General features: G+C 37.4%; 3 protein-coding genes, 1 long non-coding RNA gene and 1 pseudogene across 11 annotated transcripts; 1 reads left to right on the top strand and 4 right to left on the bottom strand.

Annotated features, from left to right (window-relative positions):
• Positions 1 to 2,799: 2,799 nt before the first annotated feature.
• Positions 2,800 to 4,165, bottom strand: LOC103953069. The gene is made up of 5 exons (XM_009364789.3): positions 3,968 to 4,165; positions 3,820 to 3,867; positions 3,668 to 3,728; positions 3,215 to 3,490; positions 2,800 to 3,127 (listed from the first exon to the last, which is right to left on the bottom strand). The coding sequence occupies exons 1-5, from the start codon at positions 4,030 to 4,032 to the stop codon at positions 2,996 to 2,998; spliced, it is 582 nt and encodes a 193-aa protein (XP_009363064.2). The 5' UTR covers positions 4,033 to 4,165; the 3' UTR covers positions 2,800 to 2,995.
• A 434-nt stretch (positions 4,166 to 4,599) lies between these two features.
• Positions 4,600 to 8,197, top strand: LOC103953071 (probable polygalacturonase). 2 transcript variants are annotated; one of them, XM_009364790.3, is made up of 6 exons: positions 4,600 to 5,038; positions 5,193 to 5,516; positions 6,289 to 6,409; positions 6,490 to 6,664; positions 6,820 to 6,890; positions 7,276 to 8,197. In XM_009364790.3, exons 1-6 carry the CDS (start codon positions 4,988 to 4,990, stop codon positions 7,974 to 7,976), a joined length of 1,443 nt encoding a protein of 480 aa, XP_009363065.2. In that variant the 5' UTR covers positions 4,600 to 4,987; the 3' UTR covers positions 7,977 to 8,197. The 2 variants fall into 2 exon arrangements, with proteins under 2 accessions (XP_009363065.2, XP_009363066.2); XM_009364791.3 differs by having other exon boundaries at positions 4,600 to 4,847.
• A 136-nt stretch (positions 8,198 to 8,333) lies between these two features.
• Positions 8,334 to 9,546, bottom strand: LOC125474617 (annotated as a pseudogene).
• On the bottom strand, positions 9,353 to 11,592 carry LOC103953132 (protein S-acyltransferase 18; the record flags this gene model as incomplete). The annotated part of the gene is given in 11 exon segments (XM_048578526.1): positions 9,353 to 9,382; positions 9,384 to 9,404; positions 9,559 to 9,602; positions 9,605 to 9,626; positions 9,728 to 9,795; positions 9,798 to 10,062; positions 10,164 to 10,182; positions 10,184 to 10,272; positions 10,686 to 10,877; positions 11,047 to 11,100; positions 11,578 to 11,592. Coding segments are annotated over 11 exon segments (819 nt in total), but the record flags the coding sequence as incomplete, so codon positions are not given.
• An 8,075-nt stretch (positions 11,593 to 19,667) lies between these two features.
• Positions 19,668 to 25,626, bottom strand: LOC103953072. Of its 7 annotated transcripts, none has more exons than XR_007256085.1 (7): positions 25,198 to 25,626; positions 24,748 to 24,989; positions 24,610 to 24,650; positions 24,086 to 24,154; positions 23,918 to 24,006; positions 20,942 to 23,057; positions 19,668 to 20,857 (listed from the first exon to the last, which is right to left on the bottom strand). It is a non-coding gene; the product is annotated as an uncharacterized LOC103953072 (long non-coding RNA). The 7 variants fall into 7 exon arrangements; XR_007256083.1 differs by lacking the exon at positions 19,668 to 20,857 and having other exon boundaries at positions 21,131 to 21,554; positions 21,591 to 23,057; positions 25,198 to 25,625; XR_007256086.1 differs by lacking the exon at positions 19,668 to 20,857 and having other exon boundaries at positions 21,131 to 21,276; positions 21,397 to 23,057; positions 25,198 to 25,625.
• Between the last annotated feature and the right edge of the window lie 472 nt (positions 25,627 to 26,098).

A 26,098-nucleotide genomic window follows, 5' to 3' on the forward strand; every position in this document is an offset into this window, starting at 1 on the left:
AAGGTCAGTTTTGTTTGGCGAAATAGATTTTCCTCAACTTTCTTAGTGCTGATGTCTTATATTTCTAATTTCTGGCAGGTTGTGTCATCTGGTGGGCTTCATGTCGTGGGGACAGAACGCCATGAATCTTGTCGAGTCGATAATCAGGTTCAAGTCTTGGAAAGATTAGTTATAGTGTCTTCAATTAACTATACCTCTTTTTAGTTTAAGTTCCTTATTTTCTCAACGTTGGCATGGGAGATTTCCTGCCAAAGAGTATTTCTCGAAATTGATTTCAGTAATTTGTATCTATATAGCTGCGTGGTCGAACTGGAAGGCAGGGGGATCCTGGAAGTTCTCGGTTCTTCTTAAGTCTTGAAGATAACATCTTTCGTATATTTGGTGGAGACCGTATTCAGGTTTACACCTTGGTTCTGGGTATCTAATTGCTAATGCTTCTATAGGCCTGCTAAAGAATGATCGGTATTCCAACTTGTAGGGTTTAATGAGAGCCTTTAGAGTTGAGGACCTACCAATTGAGTCCAAGATGCTGACCAAAGCACTAGACGAAGCTCAAGGGAAAGTGGAAAATTATTTCTTTGATATTCGAAAGCAATTATTTGAGTTTGATGAAGTGTTAAACAGCCAGAGAGACCGTGTCTATACGGAAAGAAGACGAGCCCTTGAATCTGACAATCTCCAATCACTTTTAATTGAATATGCTGAACTAACAATGGATGATGTCTTGGAGGTACGTGTGCTAAACAAAATTCTTTTTGATAAATTTGTTCCTATATAGGTCTGATTCTTGGGTCTGTTAAATGAAATCAAAATTTGTATGGTGAATAGGCAAATATTGGGTCAGATGCTTCAAAAGAAAGCTGGGATCTTGAGAAGCTAATCAAGAAACTTCAACAGTAAGTTGCATCTTCCATTCTCTGTGATCATCAAGAAACTTCAACAGTAAGTTGCGTCTTCATTTCTTTCTAATCCTACCATGAAGTTACAGGAAGCTGAGTTTTTGAACTCTCTTAGAAAACCCAGTACTTATACTAACTGTTGATTGCTGCAACTGCAAGCCTTTTGTTAAGAACATGTATGAACTTTATTTTGGATTACTACTTGCTTGATATTAGTTTTCTGGAGGCATAAAATTTTGATTATCAATGTTGTTGAACTGCACGTATCAGGATATTATTGAGAGCAAAGCACCAGGCTTGACGAAGGATGCTGAAAGGTTCCTAGTTTTGAGCAATATTGATCGCCTGTGGAAGGAGCATTTACAAGCACTTAAGTTTGTTCAACAAGCAGTCAGTTTACGTGGATATGCTCAGCGGGATCCACTTATCAAATACAAGCTTGAAGGGTATAATCTTTTCTTGGAGATGATGGCACAGATTAGAAGAAATGTCATATATTCCATATACCAGGTGTGTATCAGATTGTAACTTAAAAACTTTTTCATAAGAAACATGTTTGTCAAATATACCTAGTATTCCAATTCTGGTTTTGTTTTTGGTGTTGTTATTTCGCAGTTTCAGCCGGTGATGGTAAAGAAGGATGACGACCAAAGAGAGGATTAGAATTCGGGAAAAGTTGTCACAAATGGTAGGAGTAATAATGACCCTGATCCGGTGAGCGCTGTCTGAGTCTTCAGCAGCTGCGACCCCCCAATCTAGTGCTTAACATCTACACGGGCATAAATGGTTATTTCTGGAGAAGATGAAAGGAAGCTTCATTCCATTGTGTTGATTGGTATATATATACATACTGTACAATTGTTGCAAAGTAAAATTTTGGAGAAGAGGGTGTTAAATGTCCAAACGTTTTTTTTAAGAATAGGAAAAGGGGGAGGTGGTTTTGTCTACTGCATTACGAAAATTAGAATCAAAATTAGGAAATTTGTTGTAACACTTACCATGATCATAATTATAGAAAGGTTTTTTAGCCAAAATGGTCCTTAAGATTTGCATAACACATCATTTTGGTCCCTGAGATTGTCTACTATCCATTATTTTGGTCATTTCGGAAGTTTGAGCAATTTTCAAAGCTTTGTAACTCAATTATTTTTTAACCAAATTCGACTCATAATATATCAAAATGAACATAAGAAAGTGTAAAACAAGATTATATCTATTTGGAAGTTCAATAGTTGCTGGAGATAGCCGGAAAATAGCTTGAAAGGTGCAGGAAAATTGGAAAACTAGGTAAACTTTAAATGTTCATAACTTCAATACTCAACGAAATCGAGTGATTTAAAAAACAAAAATCATACTTCTCGACAAGACCAAGAGAATGGTACCTTTCTCGACGGCTAACTCGTCGTGGTTTGGCTGGAAAATAGCTCGAAAGTGGCTAACTCGACGATCAAGACAGCCACTTTCGAGTCGTTTTTTGGCCAAACCACAGCGAGTTAGCCTTTGAGAAAGGTACCATTCTCTTCGTCTTGTTGAGAAGTATGATTTTCGTTTTCGAATCACTTGATTTCGTTGAGTATTGAAGAAGTTATGAATGTTTAAAATTTACCTAATTTTCAGCGAGTTTTATAGTTTTTCAGCGGACCAGTTATCTTTTAGGCTATTTTCCGACCATCTCTAGCAACCATTGGGCTTCCAAATGGGTATAATCTTGTTCTACACTTTCTTATCTTTATTTTGATATATTATGGGTTGAATTTGGTTAAGAAACAATTGAGTTACAAAGTTTTGAAAATTGCCCAAATTTTCGGCCAAGAGCTCCGTGACACTTAATGGAGTTTTTAACGGAATGACCAAAATAATGGATGGTGGATGGTGGACAATCTCAATGAACAAAGTGATGTGTTATGCAAATCTCAATGACCATTTTGAATAAAAAAGCCTTACAGAAATTACAAGATTACTGTATCTTTGTTCCTTTCATTGGGTTCATCATAACAAGTTAACTGCATAATCAGGCATACATGGATACAATATAGTCTCTCAAACAGAAACAGCACCTGCATCTGTTGTCTTCAACATCTATACACACAGGAGGCTCATCTCTGGACTTTTCCTTGTGTTGTGGTAAGCATTTGAGAAGAGTTGAGGCATTTACTTCCGACACTGAGTTGCATTGTATTACCACTAAGGATCTCCTCAAAAAGTAGATTGATGGCATTTCCTTTAGCCTGCAAAACAGAAGAACGTACAATTCAAAGGAAATGGCTTATGTTGGAGCACTGAATGCATTTCAAAGGAAGTAGAACAAGGGCTACCTTAACTCCCATGGCAATGGCTGTTTTAAGTTTGAAAAGTTGACCCAATCTCAATGAAGCTCCCTTGTTATCTTTGAGAAAGATGACTGGGACCTTCCTTGAAAGAGCCAAGCTTGGCAGGTGCTTTGACAGCCATCGTGGATTGCAATCAGATGCGATCACAACAGCCTGAAGCTCAATGTATGCTGCTTTACCTGCCAAGCTGCTTGCTCTTGCTGTTGGTGGCATGCGTTCAAGCACGCGAGTCACGTCATTCACCCCTATTGCGAATAGTTTCTACAAACATAATACAATTATTCAATTTTATGAATTATCAAACTTGTTCTAAGTAATATTATTTCTAGTTCTACTCGCAGTCGCAGTGTTGGAAGATGGCTCAACTTCGAATCTCCTTCCCGTCAATTAAATAACGAAAAGAAAAAAGACACCTTATCAAACAGAAGATACATAAACCTTGAACCATATCTTTTCTGGTAATGACTTGCCATCCTCAAGTCTTGCTGACTCTATTCTTCTGTGTTACAAAAAAAAAAAAAAAAAAAAAAGCATTAGACTAATGTTGTCGTTCATGATGACAAGTCTCACACAAGTTTAAAGCTATTGACCTCTGAATTTGTTGGAGAAGACGATCGAGACGTTCCCCTTCATACAAGCTACATATTTAGCAGAGATTAAGTTGTTAACAATCGATTTGTCGAAAATAATTGGAACTCAAAACGCATCAAATACTCAAAGGAGAAAGGAGGCACGTACTCTTGGCCTTGAAGGAGAATGGCAGATTTGGAATGCCCTTGAGAGTTTTTGTTTCTGGGCGGCATGTTTACGCACACCGACTGCTCGACGAAAAACCTCAACCAGCCTAGCCTGCTTAAGGTTTTAGCAAAACCGGAAATAAGGAAGAAAGGGTGGGTGCCCCAATGGAAGCGCCAAGCTTTGGGCCTACAGAAACAGATTAAAAAAGGCTTGTGGACTCGGAAGCCAAGCCCAAGATGCTACTAATAATAATTTGTTGTCATGTCTCTCTTTCCTCTTTATTTATTTTTTATTTTTTTATTTATTTTATTTTTTATTTTAATTTAAAGAGACAATTGATGGTAAGCCACGGTAATCCATTCCTTCCGAAGGCCGGAAAAACTCTCCTTTGTTTTAAGAAACGATTAATTGTTTGTTACTCTAAAAACATCTTTCATAATAACTTTGTTAAAAGAAAAAGAGTATGAAATGTCATTTTTTAAGTGCATCGAACGAAGCGGAAAAGATACAAATGGAAAACTGTGTATCGTCTTATTTGTTTATATGTATTTTGTTATGACTCATTTGAGAGTTGGAAAAATAAATGAACGGAAAATATGATATTGGTTTGGTTGGCAAGTTTTTCAAAGGCTCTTGTTTCAGAAGAAAGGGAGAAAGAAACCCAAAACTAATAAAATTGAGGGAATTACAAAGTAAAAGGGGAGGAGAGTTGGATTTGGAGCAAGTAAAGAGTCATATTGACAAAACGGGGAAGAAAAGAAAAGGCATCCATCGGTAGCTACAATTACAATACTCACTTTTTGTCGGTATCCAATGTCACATGATGACATGAATTGAAAAGTGCAATTGAGCAGATGAGCAGATATCCATGGAGATTTCAGTGAGTTTCTTATTATACTCTTAATTTTGGGTGGGGGTGGTGATCTCCTTCCTTCTTCTACTCACAAGTCACAAGGAAAGGAAAGGCTGGGAAGCTGAAGCTGCTTGGATCATCTCCTTCCTTCCTTCATATGCTATGCTATGATGAGGACGACGACATCTTCTTCTTCTTCTTCCACTCTCACTGTCACTGTCAGTTCCTTATAATTTTGTTTGAGAGAAACCATCAAATTCCGTCCTTTGGTTCCTTTGTGACTCACTTCAACATTAAATTATACCAATTCTTAGCATGCTAAATGCTCTCTTTATTGAGATTCATCTCAAAGTCAAAGTTACGTGTGTTCAGGTGGTGGACGTGCTTCTGCTACTTGCATTGCTTGGCGCTGCTGCTCCGTCGTCTGTCAAAGGCAGCCCACAGTGCAGCAATCAGGCCAACTCAGGGGAAATTCGACCTCACAGTGTCGCCATCACTGAATTTGGAGCTGTAGGAGATGGGGTCACTCTCAACACAAAAGCCTTTCAGAATGCCGTCTTCTATCTCAACTCTTTCACACGCAAGGGTGGGGCCAAGCTCTTTGTCCCTGCTGGCCGCTGGTTGACAGGAAGCTTCCGTCTCATCAGTCATCTAACCCTCTGGTTGGATAAGGACGCTGTCATTCTTGGATCAACGGTAATCTTCCGCTCACCTTCTTTCCAAACAGTTCAACAAAAATTTGTGAATATGCTTGCATTTTGCAATATATATATATATACACAAACACACACACACATACAAAGACAATGCAACCTGATTGGTTGATGCTTGCCCTCTCTCGGTACATTTGTCAGCAGGTTCGGCTCACTTTTGATTCATTTGTTGTAATTAAACTAAAACAGACTCCTCAGTATATTGTATTGTAGGAACGTGTCAATTTTGATAAAAGAAGTTGTATATTGATCTTTGTGTAAGATTTACAATGGACAAGAATACATATATGGAAGAAAGTAGGAGAAATGAACAACTACAAGCCTCTCCATACTTTAAGCCATACCTAACATCTCCACGAGTGATTGAAAGGAAAAATAACTTTTAAATCTTTTGGTAAGTTGGTAATCACAACCCTAGCAACTTGTTAAGGTGGCAGCTACAACCATACATAATCTTCCAATAGAACGTATTTCACAATCCTATATATCACTAGTGTCCATACTAAGCTTATTGCCAGAATTCTGAAATGTTCTTAGTGGGAAATTGCCAAGTGTGTTGTGCATTCAGGATAGCTTAATTATTGTGATCATTATCGGTTCATTGCTAGTCCCAAAAGTATACATTATCTTCAGTCTCCTTTCCAGATAAGAGTTGAACTCCAATTCCAATAGGGCACTGCTATCTGTTTTGACCTTGTGGCCATGAAAAATACTTTAGCTCATAATACTGAGTAACTTCTTCTGTAATGTTTCAGAAATCTGATGATTGGCCAATTGTTGAACCATTACCATCATACGGTCGAGGAAGGGAGTTGGCAGGAGGAAGACATCGAAGTCTCATCTATGGATGCAATTTGACAGACATTATCATAACAGGTTGGTAGTATTTGATGATGAATCGTCTCTGGTATACATACACTTTGTTTGATTTGTGATGTTCCTGCTCTATCATGCAGGTGATAATGGTACCATTGATGGCCAAGGTAGCATCTGGTGGGATTGGTTCCATAGCAAAACCCTGAATTATACGAGGCCCCATTTGTTGGAGTTGATAAACTCAACTGGGGTTGTCATCTCAAACTTGACCTTCCTAAATTCACCATTTTGGACCATTCACCCTGTATATTGCAGGTTAGTTTTATGATTTATCCACAAGGATTGAATATCATCTTTCTTCCTTGCTTGGTAGATTTCAAGTGTTTTGAGTATTATATGAATACTATGGAAAAGGGTAAAGATTCTATGAATTAGAGTGAGGAGTTGAGGCTATTTTTCTGATTGAACAGCCATGTAACTATCCAGAATCTGACAATCCTTGCTCCTCTCAAGTCTCCAAACACAGACGGGATTGATCCAGGTGAATCACCAGAATCTCCTTTTCATTATGAAGATAACATTTTCTTAGTTTAAGCAATTAGAAATGCGAATCACTAATGGTTGATTGTCATATAAATATCAAAACTTGAAAAGTACTTGTAAAAGGCTATGGGGCGTTTTGTTTAACTTCTCAGTATAGACTCTAGAGCATGGAAAACATCAGAGTTTTGCACGTGAAAACCGTATTATCCGTCATCGTTTCCTCATTCTCCCACTTGAAAATTTCTGAGTGTCAAAAAAGCACATAATATCACTTTCATTTCTGACCAACTGCATCAACTTTAATCTTCATTCTACCTTCATTTAGCAGTTGTAAACTACAAGCAAACAAATTTGTTCTTACCCATCCATTATAATGCATCCAGATTCTTCAGATAATGTGTGCATTGAAGACTGTTATATTAGCACTGGTGATGATCTGATTTCCATCAAAAGTGGGTGGGATGAGTATGGAATTTCATATGGTCGACCCAGTAGAAACATCATCATTCACAGGATTACCGGTAAAACTGAAACAAGCGCTGGAATTGCAATTGGAAGTGAGATGTCGGGAGGTGTGTCAGAAGTTCATGTAGAAGACCTCCACTTTTTTGGTTCTAAAACAGGTATCAGGATAAAGACCTCCCCAGGAAGGGGTGGTTATGTGAGAAATATATATGTGTCAAACATGAACTTGGATGGTGTAGGCATAGCTTTAAGGTTCACCAGTCAGTATGGGGAACACCCAGATGAGTTTTACGACCCAAATGCCCTCCCTAATGTAGAGCGAATTACTTTTAAAGATATCATAGGAGAGAATATCAAAACTGCTGGTCTCCTAGAGGGTTTAGAAGGTGAAAATTTTCTGAACATTTGCCTATCTAATATTACCCTTAACGTGACCTCAAAATCTCCATGGAAATGCTCTTCTGTTCAAGGATATTCCGACCTAGTTTCTCCAGAAACTTGTGCGCCTCTCAAGGAGAATCTCTCCCCACGGCATTATTCAGATTGTTACTCTCTATCTGATGACATATGGATTTCTTCCAGTAATCAAAACAGAGGTGCTCGGTGGCTATCTTGGTAGATTTAATGAAAGTCGCCTTCTGTGAATGTTGCAAATTTGATCCTTTCCATTTCCCAGTACATCATCCCACTGCACAGATGGAGAGAATAATGCCCGACATTAGAGGTTAAGTGCAGTTGCCTATTTGTGGTTTGCGCCTTGGAAGATGGTACTGAGAAATTATATTTCTTGTAAATATGTGCAGAGTAACAAATAATAATTGAGTGCACTATTATTTCTTCTCTTTACTTTTCAAGTAATACAGTGCACACTGCAGAAATTCGGAAAGAAAAAAAAAAAACAAAACAAGTCTCATGTTGCTGGGTCGAAAACCATCAGAAAACTCACATCATAGGAGTCTTCCAGCAATGATTTATGAACATTCTAATTTATAGTTAGCTTTCTTTTACTTCAATGAAGCATATAGTGTAACTTTAGCATAAAAAGAAAAATAAAACTGTTGATAGTTGCTTCCTGCACGCAAGAGCGCAGTGATGAAGCTAAATTTTAGTGAAATTCATTTCAATTAAAGCTGCATTCAATGGGGGGTAGTGTTCAAAAGAATTACATCCAATGGCAATGGGAGGTATAATAATTTTAAGCGTGCATACACATTAATCTCCAAGAAAATCCACATAAGATATCGTGACTACACACACAGGTGGCGAATGATGCTTTCTCAAAGGCTGAGAATCAATTTCTATTTAACACAATCCTCCCTATCTCGGGGACGCCTCTCTCCCTTCCTTCTGTGTAACAGAACATAGAACCTGCCTTGATATGTAGGTCTCCAGCTTCCTCGACACCTCCATGAATTTCAAGTCAGTTGTTTCGGTACTTGTGCTTTGGTGAGGGCACAATGCCAGAGAACATAGTCAGTGAACTAGGAACCCACCTTCTTGGGCTTGAAAACTTTCCGCCGGGTGACCCTGGCATCCACCCTTTGGATATGAGAAGTGTTAAGCCTGATCCTACAGTAGTGGTCGTGCCTTTATCTGTGCTCGTCATGAGTGGTCCACATTTTGTCTCTAACAGTAATGGTTTCAATGAATCCTCTTCTGTAGGCCGCTTCTGTTTCACAACCTGTTCTCTGGCTTTCTCTGCTGCTATCGATGCTTTATCTTTACTCTTCATCAGCCTCCAGGGGTCAATGTTGACATGGAAGCCTTGTTTCTTAGTTGAGGTAAAAGGCTGAGGATCGCTATCAGTTCTTATGGACAGCCTTTGGTTGTTCTGAAACTTTGAATAGCAATTTATCCCATAAGTCATGCTGCAAATAGACTTGCATGCCTTCTGAAATCTGAAGATGCAAAACTAGGGAAGGCTGTATGTAAACCGAGATACTAATGAGGGAGCTGTCAATTAATGTAACTTACCAATAACAAAAGGAAAATCATAAGGAGAATGAATGTGGTGTAGTTCTTTTTTTCCAATGCAGTTGTTTAACCACTGGAAGAGAAGAACAATTGAATTTTATTTTCAGTTGTTTAAGGGAAGAGAAGAACAATTGAATTTTATTCAGTTTTGAATAACATATCCTAAATACTTGATATTTGAGTTTCTAAATTGAATGAGAGGAAAAGGAGTTGTAACAATTTCTCACCCGGCAGTAGTGGTCAAAGGTATCAACACAACGGTTGCAGGTCTGCAGTGCTTGCCGTGTTTTTTCACCTGCAAAACAGAATTTCAATTACTTGTGTAAATACAAATTATATGATGAGAGTGTGATATCTAAGCTCGGATTAGGATTAGGGATTTAATCCGTTGTTTACCTCAAAGTCGCAGAGCGCGCAGAAAGAGATGTCATCCCTTAAATTAGGAGAGACAGCTTCTTCTTTTATGAGGACAAAGGAAACGGGAGCAAAGGATCCAACTGAGCAACGGTCTTCCATGGATTGAGATACCTTCTCCTTATAAAAGTCCTGAGGATCTTCCTCTCCACCCTCCTAAAGAAGCTCACTACAATCTACCTGAGAAGGAAGCCGTCGTTGAGTTTTGGAAGGCCTTTGCCACCTTGAGGTTTCTTCTTGTTCTTCTTCTTAAGGCTGGTTCTGTCAGTTGGGTCAGTGGCTGTGCACCTTATGAGGAGAAACATGACCGAAACAGCCTGAAATTGACATTTCAAATTTCAAAGAAAATTAATTCACTCGGATATGAGATGTCATATGCTGATATGGATTGATAGAGCAGTGGAGTAGAGTGAAGTACCACAAAGGAAAAGACGGACTGTGATTTCGAGGATTCTATTTCCGAGGAAAAATCCAAGGAATGTGTAGAAGACCACAACAAGAGAACTGTAAACTGCAATTCCAACAATCTGCAATTCCCACATTTACATTTGGTTCGTAAATTAAATCAAAGGCTACCAATCACTGAATACCAGTTAACAAATGAAACAAAGTGAGTCGGAGTTACTGCAGAGATGGAATGGGCGTTACCAGCCATGGCATCTGCTGTTCATTTCCAACAACACAGACAACACTAGGCTAGACTCAGACTAGACTAGTTGCTTAATCGTCTTTCCGCTTGCTCCTTCTCCAAACACAATACCAGTACTACTAACTAATATTTTTTTTTTCCTTATTCTTAATTATTTAAGGGCAAATTTGGAAGTTTACTGGAGAAGTTGGAAGTTAAAATAAGATAGTTGAGGCCAAATAAAACCTCCCTCTAAAGTAAAGGACGATTGGATTTGGAATCTTTTTGACAGTAGGGACCATAGAAGGATGCCTGAGTATTAGGAACAAGCAGAAGGAGAAGTCTGTAAGTTCTTGTTTCAACAATTTCAATCCCACTCGGAGATTTCTTTTCGTTGAGAGTTTGAGAGAAGGAGAGGGCGGCGGAAAACGAGAACAGGGAGCAACATGCAGCTGCAATCACCCAACTCAAATCAACTTCTCTAAGAACGGTCTCAATAACAATCTAAAAGCAGTAGGGCAGTGAACAAACAGCTCATCCTCACTGTCACTTCCTCTTTCACACATTATGCACTGCTGGAGAGAAAAGACATTTAGTCTTCTCATATGAATCAAATCACATGTCTACACTCAAAATAGTTTTAGATTAAAAAAAAATTTAATTGAGAAGCAACCAGTGTACATAATACATAAAAACACTGGACAAGACATCCGCTGCCCCCTGATACCTGATACAAATAAAGTCCCAGAAACATTATAGCGAAATTAGAAAAAAAAATTAAATGAAAATTGATTACGACTCTAGCAACACTTGTAATAGATCATCCTAATCGTCCCTCAAACTACAGGTCCTTTTCAATTCTAGTACTAGAGAAATTTGGGTTACATTCTGGCCCATGAGCGGAACTGCCGCTTGAACTAGTGGTGAATGATAAACTTCTACCAAAGTTCCAAACAACTTTCAAATGGCGTAAATTACAAGAATAATTAAGTACACTCACTCGTCTTTGTACTGTTGAATTTCACCCTCGGAAAACTCCCCAGATGAGAACAGGTCAACAAGAGGAATGGATGGTGGATCAGTCTGCCCTTGCATAAGTTCGTAGCACCCCAAAATTTTCCTTACTTGCTCTTATTTTTCTTCTTTGAAATGTCTGCCTAAAGAGGAGGGGAGGGAGAGGTCAGATGCAGAACTTCGTACCTACCTCCCCTATATCCATATCTCTGAATAGCATAGATACCAAGAACAACAACAATCAACCCAACTTCTGAGAGTAGTTCCTCATCGTGTCTCCAAAAAAAAGAAAATTAGTGATCCTTCTTCAGTCCGTCCCCAACAACTCTATGGCGGAGGAGGAGCTGCCTCCAAAGAAGAGACCGAGACGTTCAAGATCACAGCCGTGGGAGGACCCTGCTGCTACTGATGTCGAACCAGAAGCAGAACCCGTATTCGAATTCTATCTTGAACCAGCTATCCGAAAGTCAGACATCTTGAAGTTTCTCAAGACATACCAATATGCAGGCAACAATGGGTGGTGGGATGATGTGGCTCACGCCACGAACAATGCAGACACCTACCTGCAGTACATTCTTCAGTTCTTAAACATGGGTGAGAAGGTAGAGTTTGAAGGAGATGCCATTATGTTCGTAGACGAATATCTGAAACCCCATAAGCTGAAGAAACATAAGGAAGAATTTGTCAAAACTTTCAATTGCAAGAGCACAATCTGGTTCAAGACTTGATTTTGAAGATGTCTCCCAAAGAAAACTGGCCCGAAATTGTTTATCAGATCGAAGTCGAATTCTTGAAATGTCTGGACTCAATTGAGAGAGAAATTGGGAGTAGGCTGATGAAATTCTCAAGCTTTTGTGCATTCGATGGCCGCCTAGTCGTCTTCCATGCAACAGAATTACAATAGCATCCGATGGCCGCCTAGTCGTCTTCCATGCAATAGAATTACAATAGTGTCCCTCGCCATGTCAATATTTGGAAGGCTGCGGTGCTGTTAATCTTTCAAGTTTGTTCCACTGGCCGTGGTAAAAAGAACGGAAACAAGAAAGCAACCGCATTTATACTTACAGATAATAAGATAATAAGACAACAAAAGAAGCTATTGAAAAGGTAGGACCCATCATTTTAACGCAGTTAGAAGTTGCCATTACCAATGATGTTTATGGATGACATGATTTCTTTATGCAAAACTATCATCCTACGTCTCCAGACTACCTAAACTGTCTAGAGCAATTAAGATGGTGTTCATGTTCCTTGCACCACCAAGAATCGGACGAATGGAAGATGGAAAATGCCTACTACATCATCTAAGACTCGATATCAACAAACACGAGCTACTAGCTCCGTGTCTCATGTTTGTTGATACCAAGTCTTAGACGGTGTAGTAGGCCTATTATGTCTTCAATTCGTCCAATTCTTGGTGATGTCGAGCAACATGAATGCCATGTTAATTGCCCTAGACGGTCGAGTTAGTCTAGAGACATAGGATAATAGTTTTGGATAAAGAAATCTTGGCCGTCCAAACCATCATCAACGGCAACTTCTAGCTGCGTTAAAATGATGGGTCCTACCCTTCCAATAGCTTCTTTCGTCATCTTCAAAATCAACAGCAGCCTAGCAAATCTTGACCTGGAGAGGGACACTAGGTAATTCTACTGCGTGGAAGACAACTCGACGGCCATGGCGGTGCACAAAAGCTTGAGAATTTCATCATTCATACTCCCAATTTCTCCTTCATTGGAGTCCGAACATTCTCTTGGGAGCAAGGCTGCTCCGAACAAGGAAGTCTCCTCCTCTTCGGATTTCAAGAATTCGACTTTGATCCGATCAGTTTTCTTGGGAGCCATCTTCAAAATCAAGTCTTGAACCATTCCCTTAAAAGTGTCGTCAATGCAGCAGCAGCCTGCATCTGTAGATATACATTTTGCGAAAGAATTAACTACTGAAAGAATTAACAATGCAGCAACAACATGATAGGCTTAAAAGATGTGTAACTGAAGGCGGGGATACTCTGCAGTCATCATAGCTTGCACTAATGCAAATAAAAAAGAAGAGGATCAAAGAAATACTTTCCGAGTAAGATAGAGATGATACAAAAGCATATATGGCTGTCTTGTTATCTAATTAGCTTCAGTTCGTGTTGAATACAAATAATTGTTTATGGTAGGTAGGGAGTACTTTCTCAACATGCTTAGGGGTAAATTGTTTGCCTTTTCTGGGAGTAGCTATTCCGAGGTTGGTTGAGAGGGTGAACATTGAATCTGTCGACATTAAAGGGGCACGGTTACTATACTAAGAGTTTTGTTACTTGGCCCTAGTTAACTTAAGCTGAAAAAATATATGAAAAACTGTTTCAGCAGAACGAGTAGCCCACTATCGAAGAACACTGTATAATCATGAAAAGAGGTCAAGAAAAAAGTACACAACCCTGAATCTTAAACATGTTAAAGAAACTAATATACAAAAATTTGAATAAAATATATTGAGGAATTAAATGAATTTCTTGTAACCCTAAATTCCAAATATATCTAACTGGATTGTGACGTTGGAAATTTTTTAACTTTGAGCACTGGGAAGCTCACCCCGGGCAAGTCAAGACTCAACAGAATATCGATTTGCAATCTTTCTACGTCTCACAATCACAAACCTCGTGTTGTGTGAATGGTAATTCATGTCGATGAGATGAGAAAATTTCCAACGCTGAAATTGCAAACATATATAAAGCCCAATCCCGGCCCACATCTATTCGTTCGACTTTTTAGTTTGACTAAAATATAACTTGAAAGAATTTACCTATGCCTGCTGCACATGAAAAGTTAAGAGGCAAATATAACTTTTAATTTTAAATTTGGTTCATAAAATTAAAATTTATATGTGACTTTGATTTTGCATAAAATTAGAATTTTCATATGACTTTGATTTTGCATTTGACTCTAGAAGTCAGATATAACTCTACATTTGACTTAAAAAAAAGTTATATTGAACTATTATTTGATGTGCATTAGGAATGATATAACATTTATAGTCATTTGATTTCAAAATTGACCTTATAACTTATAATTTTTAACTATTAGGTCAGAGAATTCTATGTAATGTACTTGCGAATTTTGAGAATTAATGTGTTGAACGAAATTCATTCATAACCATAAAATCAAGAATGCATGATTGAAGAAATCACATAAATTCAGAAAATAAGTAGGCGGCCATCACCATCATCTAATTCACACATCGTTACAAAAGTCATGTCTTTTCAATAATGATATTGCTACACTATTTGGTTTTATTAAGAAACCCTAATCATACGCACTTTTCATATCTGCGAACATATATTTGTTCATTCAATTTTTGAAATTAAAACCTAATCAATAAATTGGTGCTTTACCAAAAAATTAATGATAAACTAGTGTCAGCATTCAAATTCAACAATATAGGACTCAGTTAGTAGCTCCCTATAATTGGATCAAGATTGTCTCCCCTCCTACTTTTCATCCTCTTCCATCTCCTCTTACTTTTTCAACCATGAATTTCATACCAAGTTAATTTAATGCTCAAGATTTTGACACCTCACCAACAACACTAAAACATCTTTAAAGCCCAACTTTCCTAACTTTTTCTGCTGCCTTTCCTCCCCCTCCTATCTGCCTTTTAAGCTACCTTTGTTTCTAAAATACATTTTACATAAGCCTGGACTGGAGTACTAATACATGCTTCCAACGAGATCCAAACCTATCTAACTCAACAACTTTGCCTACAATCTCTTTTACTTACAATAGAAGCAAAATTTCAATTAAGCATTTGGTAATGCAGACTCAAGAAGTCCAAAATAACAATAAATTGGCCTCTGCAATCTCTATGTATGGCATACCTACTTCTGCAATAACAATAAGTTAGCTTCCTCTCTTCATCTCTAGTGGTCACCGCTTACATTCAAACTCAAAGCCTATAATCATCAGAATCAATCATTTTCCATCCTATTTGCAATAGAGAAAAAGATATAAAAGAGAAAAAAATCATCATCTCAAATTTTGTTTCTTTACGGAGGAGAAGCAGTACCAGAACTTTTGTACACTTTAAAATTGTTCTCAATTACCCTATAAAAAAAAATAATGGGACACGTTCAATCAGAAAAAGAGGACCCCGACACGTAATAAAAAAGAAAATACAAATCCTATAGTAAAAACAAGCAAAAAAAAAAAAAAGAAAAAGGAAGAACATAAAACACAAACCTGAGAACACCCAATGAAGATGCAGTGCTGTAATAAGGATATAGGTGCAAAAGTTTAGATGATCAACTTTGTTGTGATTGTGACCCAGAAATCGAATCGGCGGGAGGCAAAGTTCAGGAAAATTGGAAGAGCCGGGAAGGCAGATAGGAGGGGGGAGGCAGCAAAAAAAGTCAGGAAAATTGGGTTGAAAAATGCTTTAGTGTTGTTGGTGAGGTGGCAAAATCTGGAGTATTAAATTAACTTGGAATGAAATCAATGCCTGAAAAAGTAGGAGGGGATGGAAAGAGATGGAAAGTGAAAGGGGAGACAATCTTGGTCCCCTATAATTATCAACATGATTACAAATTAATAACTAGCTATTAGGGAATGACTTTTCATTTATTTTTTTATTAAATGATATTATCTATATCAAGGGAGTCGAGGTGGACTAAGCCTCACACGATGAACTAGCAATAATATGGTTTAAATTCATCTTTGGCGTAATTGAACCTAAGACATTTCACTTATAAATTAAGATAAATACTACTAGATTGTAGTACTAAGTAGCCTTCATGTGGTTGGATTGAACATTTTACGAAAAATAGGAGAGAGAAAGAGCTGAAAGACGCAAAACAAGACGGTGATACTTACTTAAGCTCGTGAGGAGTTCTTAGAGCCATTAGATTGCATGAATGGCTAAAATTTGTTTGAAATTTGGTGGAAACTAAAATAAAATTGTCTGTCTCAACTCGAAGTAGTGGTGGGCAAATGGGCCCTAGGCCCGCGGGGCGAGCCAGTTCCATGAGGTTTGAGGCGGGTATGGGGCGGGTCTAAAATTTGTAAAGACAAAATAGGGTGGGTTCACAAAGTTATCGAGACGGGGTGGGTGCAAAAACATTAGGAAATGGGGCCCCGATTGGACCCGTTTCTCCCAATTCTCATAAAATTATCAGAATATCTAACACACTCACCACAAAAGGAGCTACTTTTCTCTATCTCCACAAACCTCAAAAGGAGCTCCTTTTCTTTCTTTATTGGCTCTCCATTCCCATCTTTTTCTTTGCACTTTCCCCGTCACTTTTCCATTTTGCTTGCTTTTTCTCCCTCCATAGAAAGGTGCAGCTCCAACCACTTAAGGGTCTAATGAAGAGGATGAGGACGAGATTGACTTCGATTCTGATGATTTTGAGGGTGATTCTCTTTCCTTATAGCCTATGCAGTCTTATGTTGATGAGACCAAAATCAATCAAATCACTGAATTTTGTTATGAAGGAAATGCTTTATGTTCACAATCTGATGAAGAAACCATCTTGTCTTATGGTTAATGGAAGATGATGAAGACGATATGCTAGAACACTATTTGGCTAAGAAGTCGGACTCATCGACCCACTATTCGAAGAGAGTCACCAGCTAGATCTAAAAACAATTGAATGAGAGCATCGTCTAATGAACAAATGGGTTACTGGAGGATTTGCTTAAGGCGTTGGCGAAGATGTTGAGGAAGGGAACGAATTGGAAGACGAAGACTAGACTTAGGCATGAGTGAAGATTTGGACCCGTAGGAACCGACTCGTTTCAATGGGTTGGGTTAGGTCCGGATCCTATTTTGAAAAATTCAAAACTCGCCTCGGCCAGCCCCGTCCCATCCCGTTTTATTTACAAACGTGTCCGATCTAGTTCCTTCAATTTTGGGCTCGCCCCCGCCTAGGCCCACCCCTTACTCGAAGGTCGTGATAGGATCTTAAGCCCACATAATACACATGTTCTACATATAGAACCCATTATACATCTAATACTCATTAGGCTTGGCCCACTTTACATTTATTTGGTTAATTAAATTTTGATATTTTTTTTTTCTTATAAGATAAACTATTTGGATTCGGATTCTTTCTTTAATCACTCACACAAGTGTTACAAATGACACAATTTCCCCAAACCCAAAGGGAAAGGGCACAAAACCACGAGCTGGTGATCAAGTGGTAAATGACATATTGCGAGGCTTCCTTCAAACTAAAAATTGGAGGTCTCGGATTCAAAACCCACTGTTGGTGTGGAAGACAGACTTGTGGCCAGGGGATGGCTGAAATACCTCTATGAGTCTTCCTAGCCTCCGAAAGAGGTGAATAACCATGACTTGCCATAAGTTGTCCCCTCTTTTAAAAAATAAAAAATAAAATAAATGGAAAAGGCATGAAGAAATTTTGTGAGTTTTCTAGTCCTAGTCCCACCAAAACGAGGATAAGGGCCTACTTGGTATTCTACTTAAATCTAACTTTTAAACTCAAAAACACTTTTTAAGTTTTACAACTTAAATATTTGGTTAATCTGTTTAAAAAAACTGAATTCAAAACTAACATGAAAATTAACCTACTTTTGATTAACACAAAAAATGAATTTTAGAGTTTTTAAACCCTAAACCCACTACTTTTCTCTCTCATCTCACTCTTGATTTTTCTGTATATCTATCCTATCTTACTCTCTCTTACCCTCCAAATCTCTCTCCTCTCTCTGCTCTCTCTTCTCCTTCTCTCTTTGCTTTTTTCTTTTTTAATTATTAAAATTTAAAAATAATTTGGAATCTCATACTAAACAAGTTTTTTAATTTTAAATGTTCTTGAGAAATTATGAAAAACTTTTAATACGATACCAAACAAGCCATATAACATATTGTCATGAATCTTAGCCGTTGTTTTTGTTTGAGAATGATTTCTCATGTTTTATTTGGTCAATGAGATACAGAGAGTACAACACCGAACGGTGAGCAGGAACTCATTAGGAGGCTTTGAAAAGAAAAAAAAAATTATTTTAAGAATAGATTGATCTACTTCCCTTCACAGCTTCTCACATTGCATCACGATTACATTACTGGTGCAAGAAAATGGCGAATTGACGATGCCAACTTTCTCTTGTGCTCTGTTAATTACTTAGTTGCAGAATTCATTCATTCATTTTAGGGTAGGGTAAGGTAGGGTTTTTCTGTCAAAACTGGTGGCGGCGGCATCTTCTTCTTATTATTATTATGTTGGTGCGAGGATTCGTTGTTTAATATTTGTGTAGATAATCACAAAAAGATTTGGTAAAGTGCAAGATGGTTTCCAAGTCTTGGCAATGGCATCGAATAACCTCCTATGTGTGGCTGTGGATATTTTGGCCGCAGTTTCCAACCGTAGATCTTTTCTATAGTGATATTTGGACCTTGTCTGTTATGTAAAGTGCGATGAAAAAATTAATTTTTGGTCTTATAGTGATAAATGGACTCTCAATTATAGCGTGTCTGGCATAACGTTAACAATGAAGGTGCTCTTCGCTTTGGGTGAAAGTATAATCACCACCATGATTCTCTCACGCTGTTTGCAATAAGTCCAAATTCTCATGTCCTGTTCTTTGGCACTCGAAAGTTGATTGTTAGCTTTGACTTCGGAAGTAGAAGAAAGTCGAAAATAACATAGCATCGATAATATTAGATATTCCTAATAATCATAGTAATGGTCCTTGACGAGTTTTCGATTATGTAAGATAAGTGATATTGTCAAAAGCAAGTACTAACAAGTAAGTCTGATCTTTCTTGATTTCAACCATCTTTTGTGCAAGATCACTAATTGCTTTCAAGTTTTCAAACTCAATATTAGACATCATGTCCCAAATGTATTCCCAAGTTGTTCTTTGAGTAACTCAAGATCATGCTTCAAAAAAATAACTTGGATAAAAATGGGCAAGACGCAACAATATTTCTTTATTAAAAGCAGAGAAAGAATTGCTTGGACTTAAACTTGCCACACAAAGAAGTAACTCAATATTCTTAATAAATCGATCAATTAACTCAGGGAGTTGCTTATCAATGACATCGATGAATAAATTAACATGATAATGATGCAAGTTTGTGATGGGCTGAGCTTTTCGGTTTGATATGCACAAGGCTTATCTCACATAAATCACGTGTCATTATATAAGTAGAGGGAAGTTTTATTGTTCAAGTGTCTCACATAAATCTATTTGACCGCATAAATTAACATGTGTTTTTTTTTTTTTTTTCCTATGTTAACCTTGTTTGATATCCCTATTTTGCAGAACTTTTGAGTGAGGAGCTATTTTTAGAGGAAGGGTAACATGACATGAGATGAGGTGTTAAGAGTTTCTGAGACATAACAAGAGGTTTGATGTACATCCACTACAAAGGTAGACTTCATGAAGATATGAATCCGTCAAATGTACTTGTACAAGACAACGAATGGAAGATATAATATTTCGAGATTGGTGAGAGTGTTTAAGTTTGTTTATTAGTAAATGTAAAAACTGGTGTGAGCTTTTAAGAAATAATTTAACGCACTTGTTTATGCAGCACGAAAGCTAATGGATGATTGTTGTCAGGGTGGGGAGATGAAAGAAAAGTTGACAGGTCAGACATATGATGCGCCATAGGATAAAAGTGGGCTTAAAAAAACATGTTCATCCTTGGTATGATGCTCTTGAAGCTGCTTGTGCAACTAGAAACGTTTTCAAAAAATGGTAGCATTCTTTACGGCTTCAAGAAGGAATGAAACCTTTTTGAAAAAGTGAACGACCATCAATTTAAAAGGCTTGTGATGAAGCTTGTGGACAAAGATCCTACAAAAAGGCCTTCATCGGTAGAGATTTTGGATGATATCACTACATAGAATGTATATGGATATAGTCTGATGGTGGTGATTGAGTCATTAACTCTCACATTCTGATGCTGATGAAGACATTCATGAACATAGTTGTTACGTTGTTGTATAATGCCAATCCACATACTCACTCTTCATTCACTCCACATGCTCACTTAATCTATTTAAGCATATTGTGAATGACAAATGAGTTTTGTGGAGTTGCATATGGAAACACACAACAATTATGTCCATGTTTGTCCTCATCGACATCGGATTGTGAGAGTTGGAGGGCTTTGATCTCTACTATCAAACTATATCCATATACGTTCTAAAAGTAATATCATATAATACCTCTACAGGTGAAGGCCTCTTTATAGGGTCTTGTCCAAAAGCTTTAGCACAAAGCTCTTAATCGAGGATCAATCACTTTCTTAGGAAGTTTTCCTTCCTTCTTGAAGCTGTAGAAAATGATACAATTTTTGGAAATCATCCTTGGCTGTGCATTCAGCTCCACGAGCATCATACCAAGGCTGAACATGTCCTTTTCAAAGTCCACTTTATCTGCTGGCACATTATGTCTAACCTTTCAACTCTTCTTCCATCTCAACATCCTCAAAACAATCACCCACCAACTTTCATGCTGCATAAAAAAGTGCATAAAATTATTTCTCAAATGTTCTCACCAACTTTTACTTTTACTAATAAACAAACTAAAAACACTCACCAATTCCTAAATCTCCCATCTTCCATTCGTTGTCATGTACAATTACATTTGATGGATTTAGATACCCATGCGTTATACCTTCATGGAGGGTGTACAACAACCCTTTTGTTATGTCTCAGAAAACACTCAATGCCTCATCCCATGTCATGTTACCCTTCCTCTCCAATATCTCTTATTCGGCAAAACATGTTTAAGTAAAAAACAGAACACATATCTTTAAATAGTCTAAAGGTAGATTTCCCAGTATTCTTGTACAATGTACAAACAAGGACATTGTTGCTTCTCTGTCTTTGTTCTTACTAGAAATTACGCCTGCGCGTTGCTGCGGGAACCATCTGTTTCAGGCGTAACCAAATGAATGAAACACATTTAAGTTGAATAAATTCAACACAATTATGAACAAACATAGGGATACATGAGTGAATGAGGTCAATAAGATAAGCAGTTTATGCTACCTTGTGCCAAAGAGTTTATGCTAGTATGCCCTCTTATGTTTAAGGAGCAATTGAAAGAAAAAAGTTCATGAACGTCGCTCTTTTGCTGGCAGAGTTAGACTCATATCAGGATCACTACAGGTTCTGGGAAAGGATTGCCAAAAGAAAGCATGCATAACCTCTCCTACAATTACCTAAATGAATGCATGCATAACTTCTTCTACAGTAAATTTGTTCACCTGAGTCACAATCCCCTTGCAAGGATTGTAAAACTCAAAGCTTACTGTCCAAAACCAAATAATGTGTACCATTGACATGCTTGTGCAACATATGCCTTAAACTAGAAAAACATCAAAAATCGAATACAAATTTGTAAATGATGGACGGATTTTGTTTTACATTTTTATAATCAAATCAAGTGGCAATATAGCACGTAAAATTACGAACTTGAAGCAACCAAAGAGAGCGGAAATTAAGATGTAGAGATATCCTCAAACTTCCAACATACTGTATGGAAGCTAACCATAGAGGTTTGTGAAGCAAACTACGGCATGAGTTGCAGGTAATTGAACAAAAACATAGTAGTTTAACCAAAAATGCATGATGAAATGGATTCATAGTTTTCATGCATGACACAACCCTATATTATTCCATAAGTCAACTTAATATCATTCCACAAAGTGAAATTATAATGCTTACTTGTCACAGAAAGGGCAATGCCAAAATGAAGGTATATGGCGAAACTTAGTAACCTGTAGCATTCATTGCACTTTGTAGCCGATATGTTTTTGTCGATCTGATAGCATCTGCTAACACAAAAAAGGCCACAAACGGGATACCAAGTCTACTTTGATTCTTATATCATGCGATAAATAGAACAAATAGATGATGTTTTCATATCAATAGCATACTAAGAAATCTAAAGGACACAACACAGTAGCTTACTAATTCAAAAGATTAAATGAACTATAAATGGACCAACGGTTAATCGAACAAATTCAATATAACTGAATCACATTCTAATTTTAAGCTAAGCACTATATTGCCAAGAAAAGTGCCCTCAACAACACATGGAGGTAAGGACCAATCTAGTAATCTTGAGAAAAGGGGATCCCTGAACCCTCAAAACCCACGCACATCTTTTGGCATGATAAGTCATATTGCCAAAGCACAAAAGAAAAAATAATAATAATGTATTGACACATTAAAAAAGAAATTCCGAACCTTTTGTACAATGCAAGAAGGTCTGGGAGTATTTTTGTACAATGCAAGAAGGTCTGGGAGTATTGAAAAGAAATGTCTATAAGAAGTATTCAATTTTTTCTTTACTATGCTCAATTATGTGGATGTGCATTGTACTGCTATAATGATGACAATTATTTGTCAAATGCAAGTGGATTTCTACCATTTTATCAGAAAATGTTAATATCAAAGGAAAGTAAGCTTGTATGGAAAAACAATCGTTTAAAATTAATGACCATATTAAGAAAAGAAGAGTTTCAGCAAATAATTGAATGTAATACAATAGACATAGATGAGAGGATTGAGTAATTAGGAATTTTTGAGTAATTAGGAATTCTATCATTCATGTGAAAAAGAAAACATGCATTATAGTTGAAACAACTCTACCTTTACTTGGAGCCTTAACTTCAAATAATCCATTATCTCACCACGCATGGTGTCTGCACAAAACAGAAGCACATAGAATACAGATGATGAGTTTCTGCACAAAGCAACTAAAACGACGTAATACCTAAGATCCAATGAAGTCAAATTTTGCTTGCTATATATGGATACGCATGCTATAAGAAACATCCATTTGGATATCATAATGTGTCATCAATATCATATTTTCAAGTAATCAGTCTACTACATGGAGGAAAAACACAGAAAAGGGAAGTAGAAAAGTAGAAGACATAATACTTGGGCATTTGGCATGAATAGTAAGTTTCTGAAAAAATTGCTCAACCATCTTACAAATTCAATCATTAAATGTTATACTGTAACCCAAGACAAAGATAAAATTATACAATTTGTTTACAAATCAAAACAAAGTGCTACTATAATCCGCAACCGCTATCAATCATAAGATGGTAAATGAGAGAGAGAGAGAGAGAGAGAGAGAGAGAGAGAGAGAATTCGAGAAGCACCTGCTAACATTACCAAAAAATTGAAAATGGTGTTTTTCATATGAAGATAAGGCGCCTACTATGAAATCAGGGCACAAAAATTATAATTAAATTTTTTATGTAAGGTCAAAAACTAATTCATTGATTAATTAAGAGAAATGACTGAAAACGTCAACTTTTCAATTGTTATCAGTATTACATGGACTAAAAGAACAGGAGAAGTAAGATTTCATGTAGAAGATCGCATGTATAAACTAAATCCAGTAAATCAGAGAAAAATGTAATACAACCGTACACGACTGGAAAAGAGAGAGTACAAAATCCAGTCTACTGCTTAAGCATGACTCTATGTAAGATTCTTTTCCCTTAAAGTTTGAACAGACCAACATATCACATTAAGGAAAACAAATCACCTTCTCAGCCTTGGCAGCAGCTTGTGCAGATTTTCCATACAATTCTTCTCTAACAGCAAGTTGACCCTTCAATTCTTATCTTTCAAGCCCTGAAAACACAAAATCCAAGATGCAGTGACAAATAAACATGTATAAGTTTCATGAAAACTCAAAGTTTCTAGGCCATACCTCCAAATTTGCTTCTGCTCCACTAAAAAACTTCTTCACTCTCTTATCTAACTCATCAGAAATCTTCTCCTGCAAATTAAGGTACTGCCCATTTTATTTTCTCATTCCCTTTTTAAGAAAATTATGTGCACATAAGAGCCTAAAGTTCGGCTCTCATGTTGGTGAGTTAAATAGTGCAATGTAGAAAAGGTGGGAGCTTAATCCAGAGCTATCATAACTAAAATACCAAAATATCAAGACTTGAAAATCTCCACCAAACAAAACATCTAAAAAACATTTAAAAAACATATTTTCAAGGTGGGAGCTTACAGCAGTTTCAAATCCTTCAAATGCAAAATGCCCTGAAACTTGATGAGTAATACAATTCAACGACGAAATTCAAATTTTATTTTTCCATAGAAAAAAAAAAGATAAACTGGTCCACATAAATCTTTTAGCTTGAAAATCCACACCCACAAACCAACCCAATTCAAATGGTGAATTTGTTATAAATGAACACTACGATTTGAGGATCGATCACATACCAGCTTAACAGCCACCTCCTCCCCACTGTGTACATTTACACCTAACACCAGAAGAGCAATTTCATTACAAAACACATTAAATTAACACAATGAATAATTTTCTAAGGAAAAAAGGATATCAAGCACTGATCACCATACCTAAATAGAGTTCTCCGAAAGACCCACTCACAATCTTCCTCCCCAGCTTAAACTTCCCAGCAGTCACATGCTCCATGATGCAACAATGCCCAATACGATTCGACCCACAGACTCAAATTGGCTTTATTTCACAGCAATTTGTGCAAAATTCGTCCTTCCCAATCAAATCCAGCTGCACGGCATGCTCAACCAGCGAAAATATGCATATCCCCTTCTGATTCATCCACTCTGAAATCTGCAACCTATAACACATTATTACGAAAGAAGAGGAATTTCCAATTACTTATGATACAAACAAACACAGTACTAACAAAAATCCTAATTCCCTCTTTCACTCACTTTCTTTAACTAAAATTTAATTACTTCATGCTTCTTTCAATTTTCTTTCATTTTCTGAGCAACCAAACAGGGGATAACAATAATTGCAAGGTCAGAAAGAAAGATGGAAACCTGGAGGGCTTGGGAGAAGCGTTTCCGCTTTCGGAGGTCGTGAATGATGCGCAGAAGCTCTGTGACTCGGACTTTGTTGCCATTGTAGACGCAGTAGTCGAGCTCTGGAACCACATTCAAGCTAGGGTTTCCGAGCGGGCTGATTTTGTTGTAGAGGGTCAGCTAGTTGGTCTTGTAGTAGGTCCTGCTCGTGTAGTAGGACCTGCTCGCCATCGCATTTCGGATTAGGGTTCTGGCGAAGAGCTTCGGATCCATGATTTGGGGTTTAGGGTTTTTGGAGTTGGGGGAGAAGAACCGGAGAAATGAAAATGAAGGGGGGCTTTTGGAGGAATGGGGAGAAGAAGAGAAGCAGCTGAGACAGAGAGAGCTTTCCTCATGTCTTTCTTGGTGCAGGTAACTCATTGTGCTTAATTAGCATCACACAATAATTAGCATCGCACAATGATGTAGGATTTGAGAGGATTTTAAAAGATTTTAAAATTCTAGTGTAATCAATTAAAAGATTTTAAAGGATTTTAAAATTCTTCCACCACAATCCATTCCAATTCTTTAAAAATCCATATAAATTTTGTAAGAGTCTTTAATCCTCTTAAATCCTATCAAATCTATCATTTTTAAAATCTTTTAAAATCCTTTAAAATCTTAGTTTGACTACACCCCTAAAGTTCTAATTATGTTAGACCTATGCCATGTAGCATATGAATTCAACTCAAGACCCTAAGGGGGCGTTTGTTTGCCCTCACTAAGTAGGACTCGATTTGACTGGACTAGCTGTTGGTCCAATACCCTATTTGTTTGGTGCTGGGATTAATATTAATGAGACTAAAGGGGACTTGCATGGACAAAACCCTTCGCTAAGAGGTCTTAGCGAGATCCCCCAATAACCATGGGATTGTTAAGA

Source organism: the organism of the source record quoted next, unplaced genomic scaffold (genome assembly GCF_019419815.1).
Source record: "Pyrus x bretschneideri cultivar Hongxiangsu unplaced genomic scaffold, Pyrus_bretschneideri_v1 Contig121, whole genome shotgun sequence".
Lineage (NCBI taxonomy): Eukaryota > Viridiplantae > Streptophyta > Magnoliopsida > Rosales > Rosaceae > Pyrus > Pyrus x bretschneideri.

Coding starts and splice junctions, on each gene's coding strand:
- LOC103953069 (XM_009364789.3), bottom strand. CDS start 4,032: ATGCCGCCCAGAAACAAAAACTCTCAAGGGCATTCCAAATCTGCCATT. Junction 3,868..3,967: donor ATTCTCCTTCAAGGCCAAGA/GTACGTGCCTCC, acceptor CTAAATATGTAG/CTTGTATGAAGGGGAACGTC. Junction 3,491..3,667: donor CAGAAAAGATATGGTTCAAG/GTTTATGTATCT, acceptor TTATGTTTGTAG/AAACTATTCGCAATAGGGGT.
- LOC103953071 (XM_009364790.3), top strand. CDS start 4,988: ATGATGAGGACGACGACATCTTCTTCTTCTTCTTCCACTCTCACTGTC. Junction 6,410..6,489: donor GACAGACATTATCATAACAG/GTTGGTAGTATT, acceptor TCTATCATGCAG/GTGATAATGGTACCATTGAT. Junction 6,665..6,819: donor ATTCACCCTGTATATTGCAG/GTTAGTTTTATG, acceptor CTGATTGAACAG/CCATGTAACTATCCAGAATC.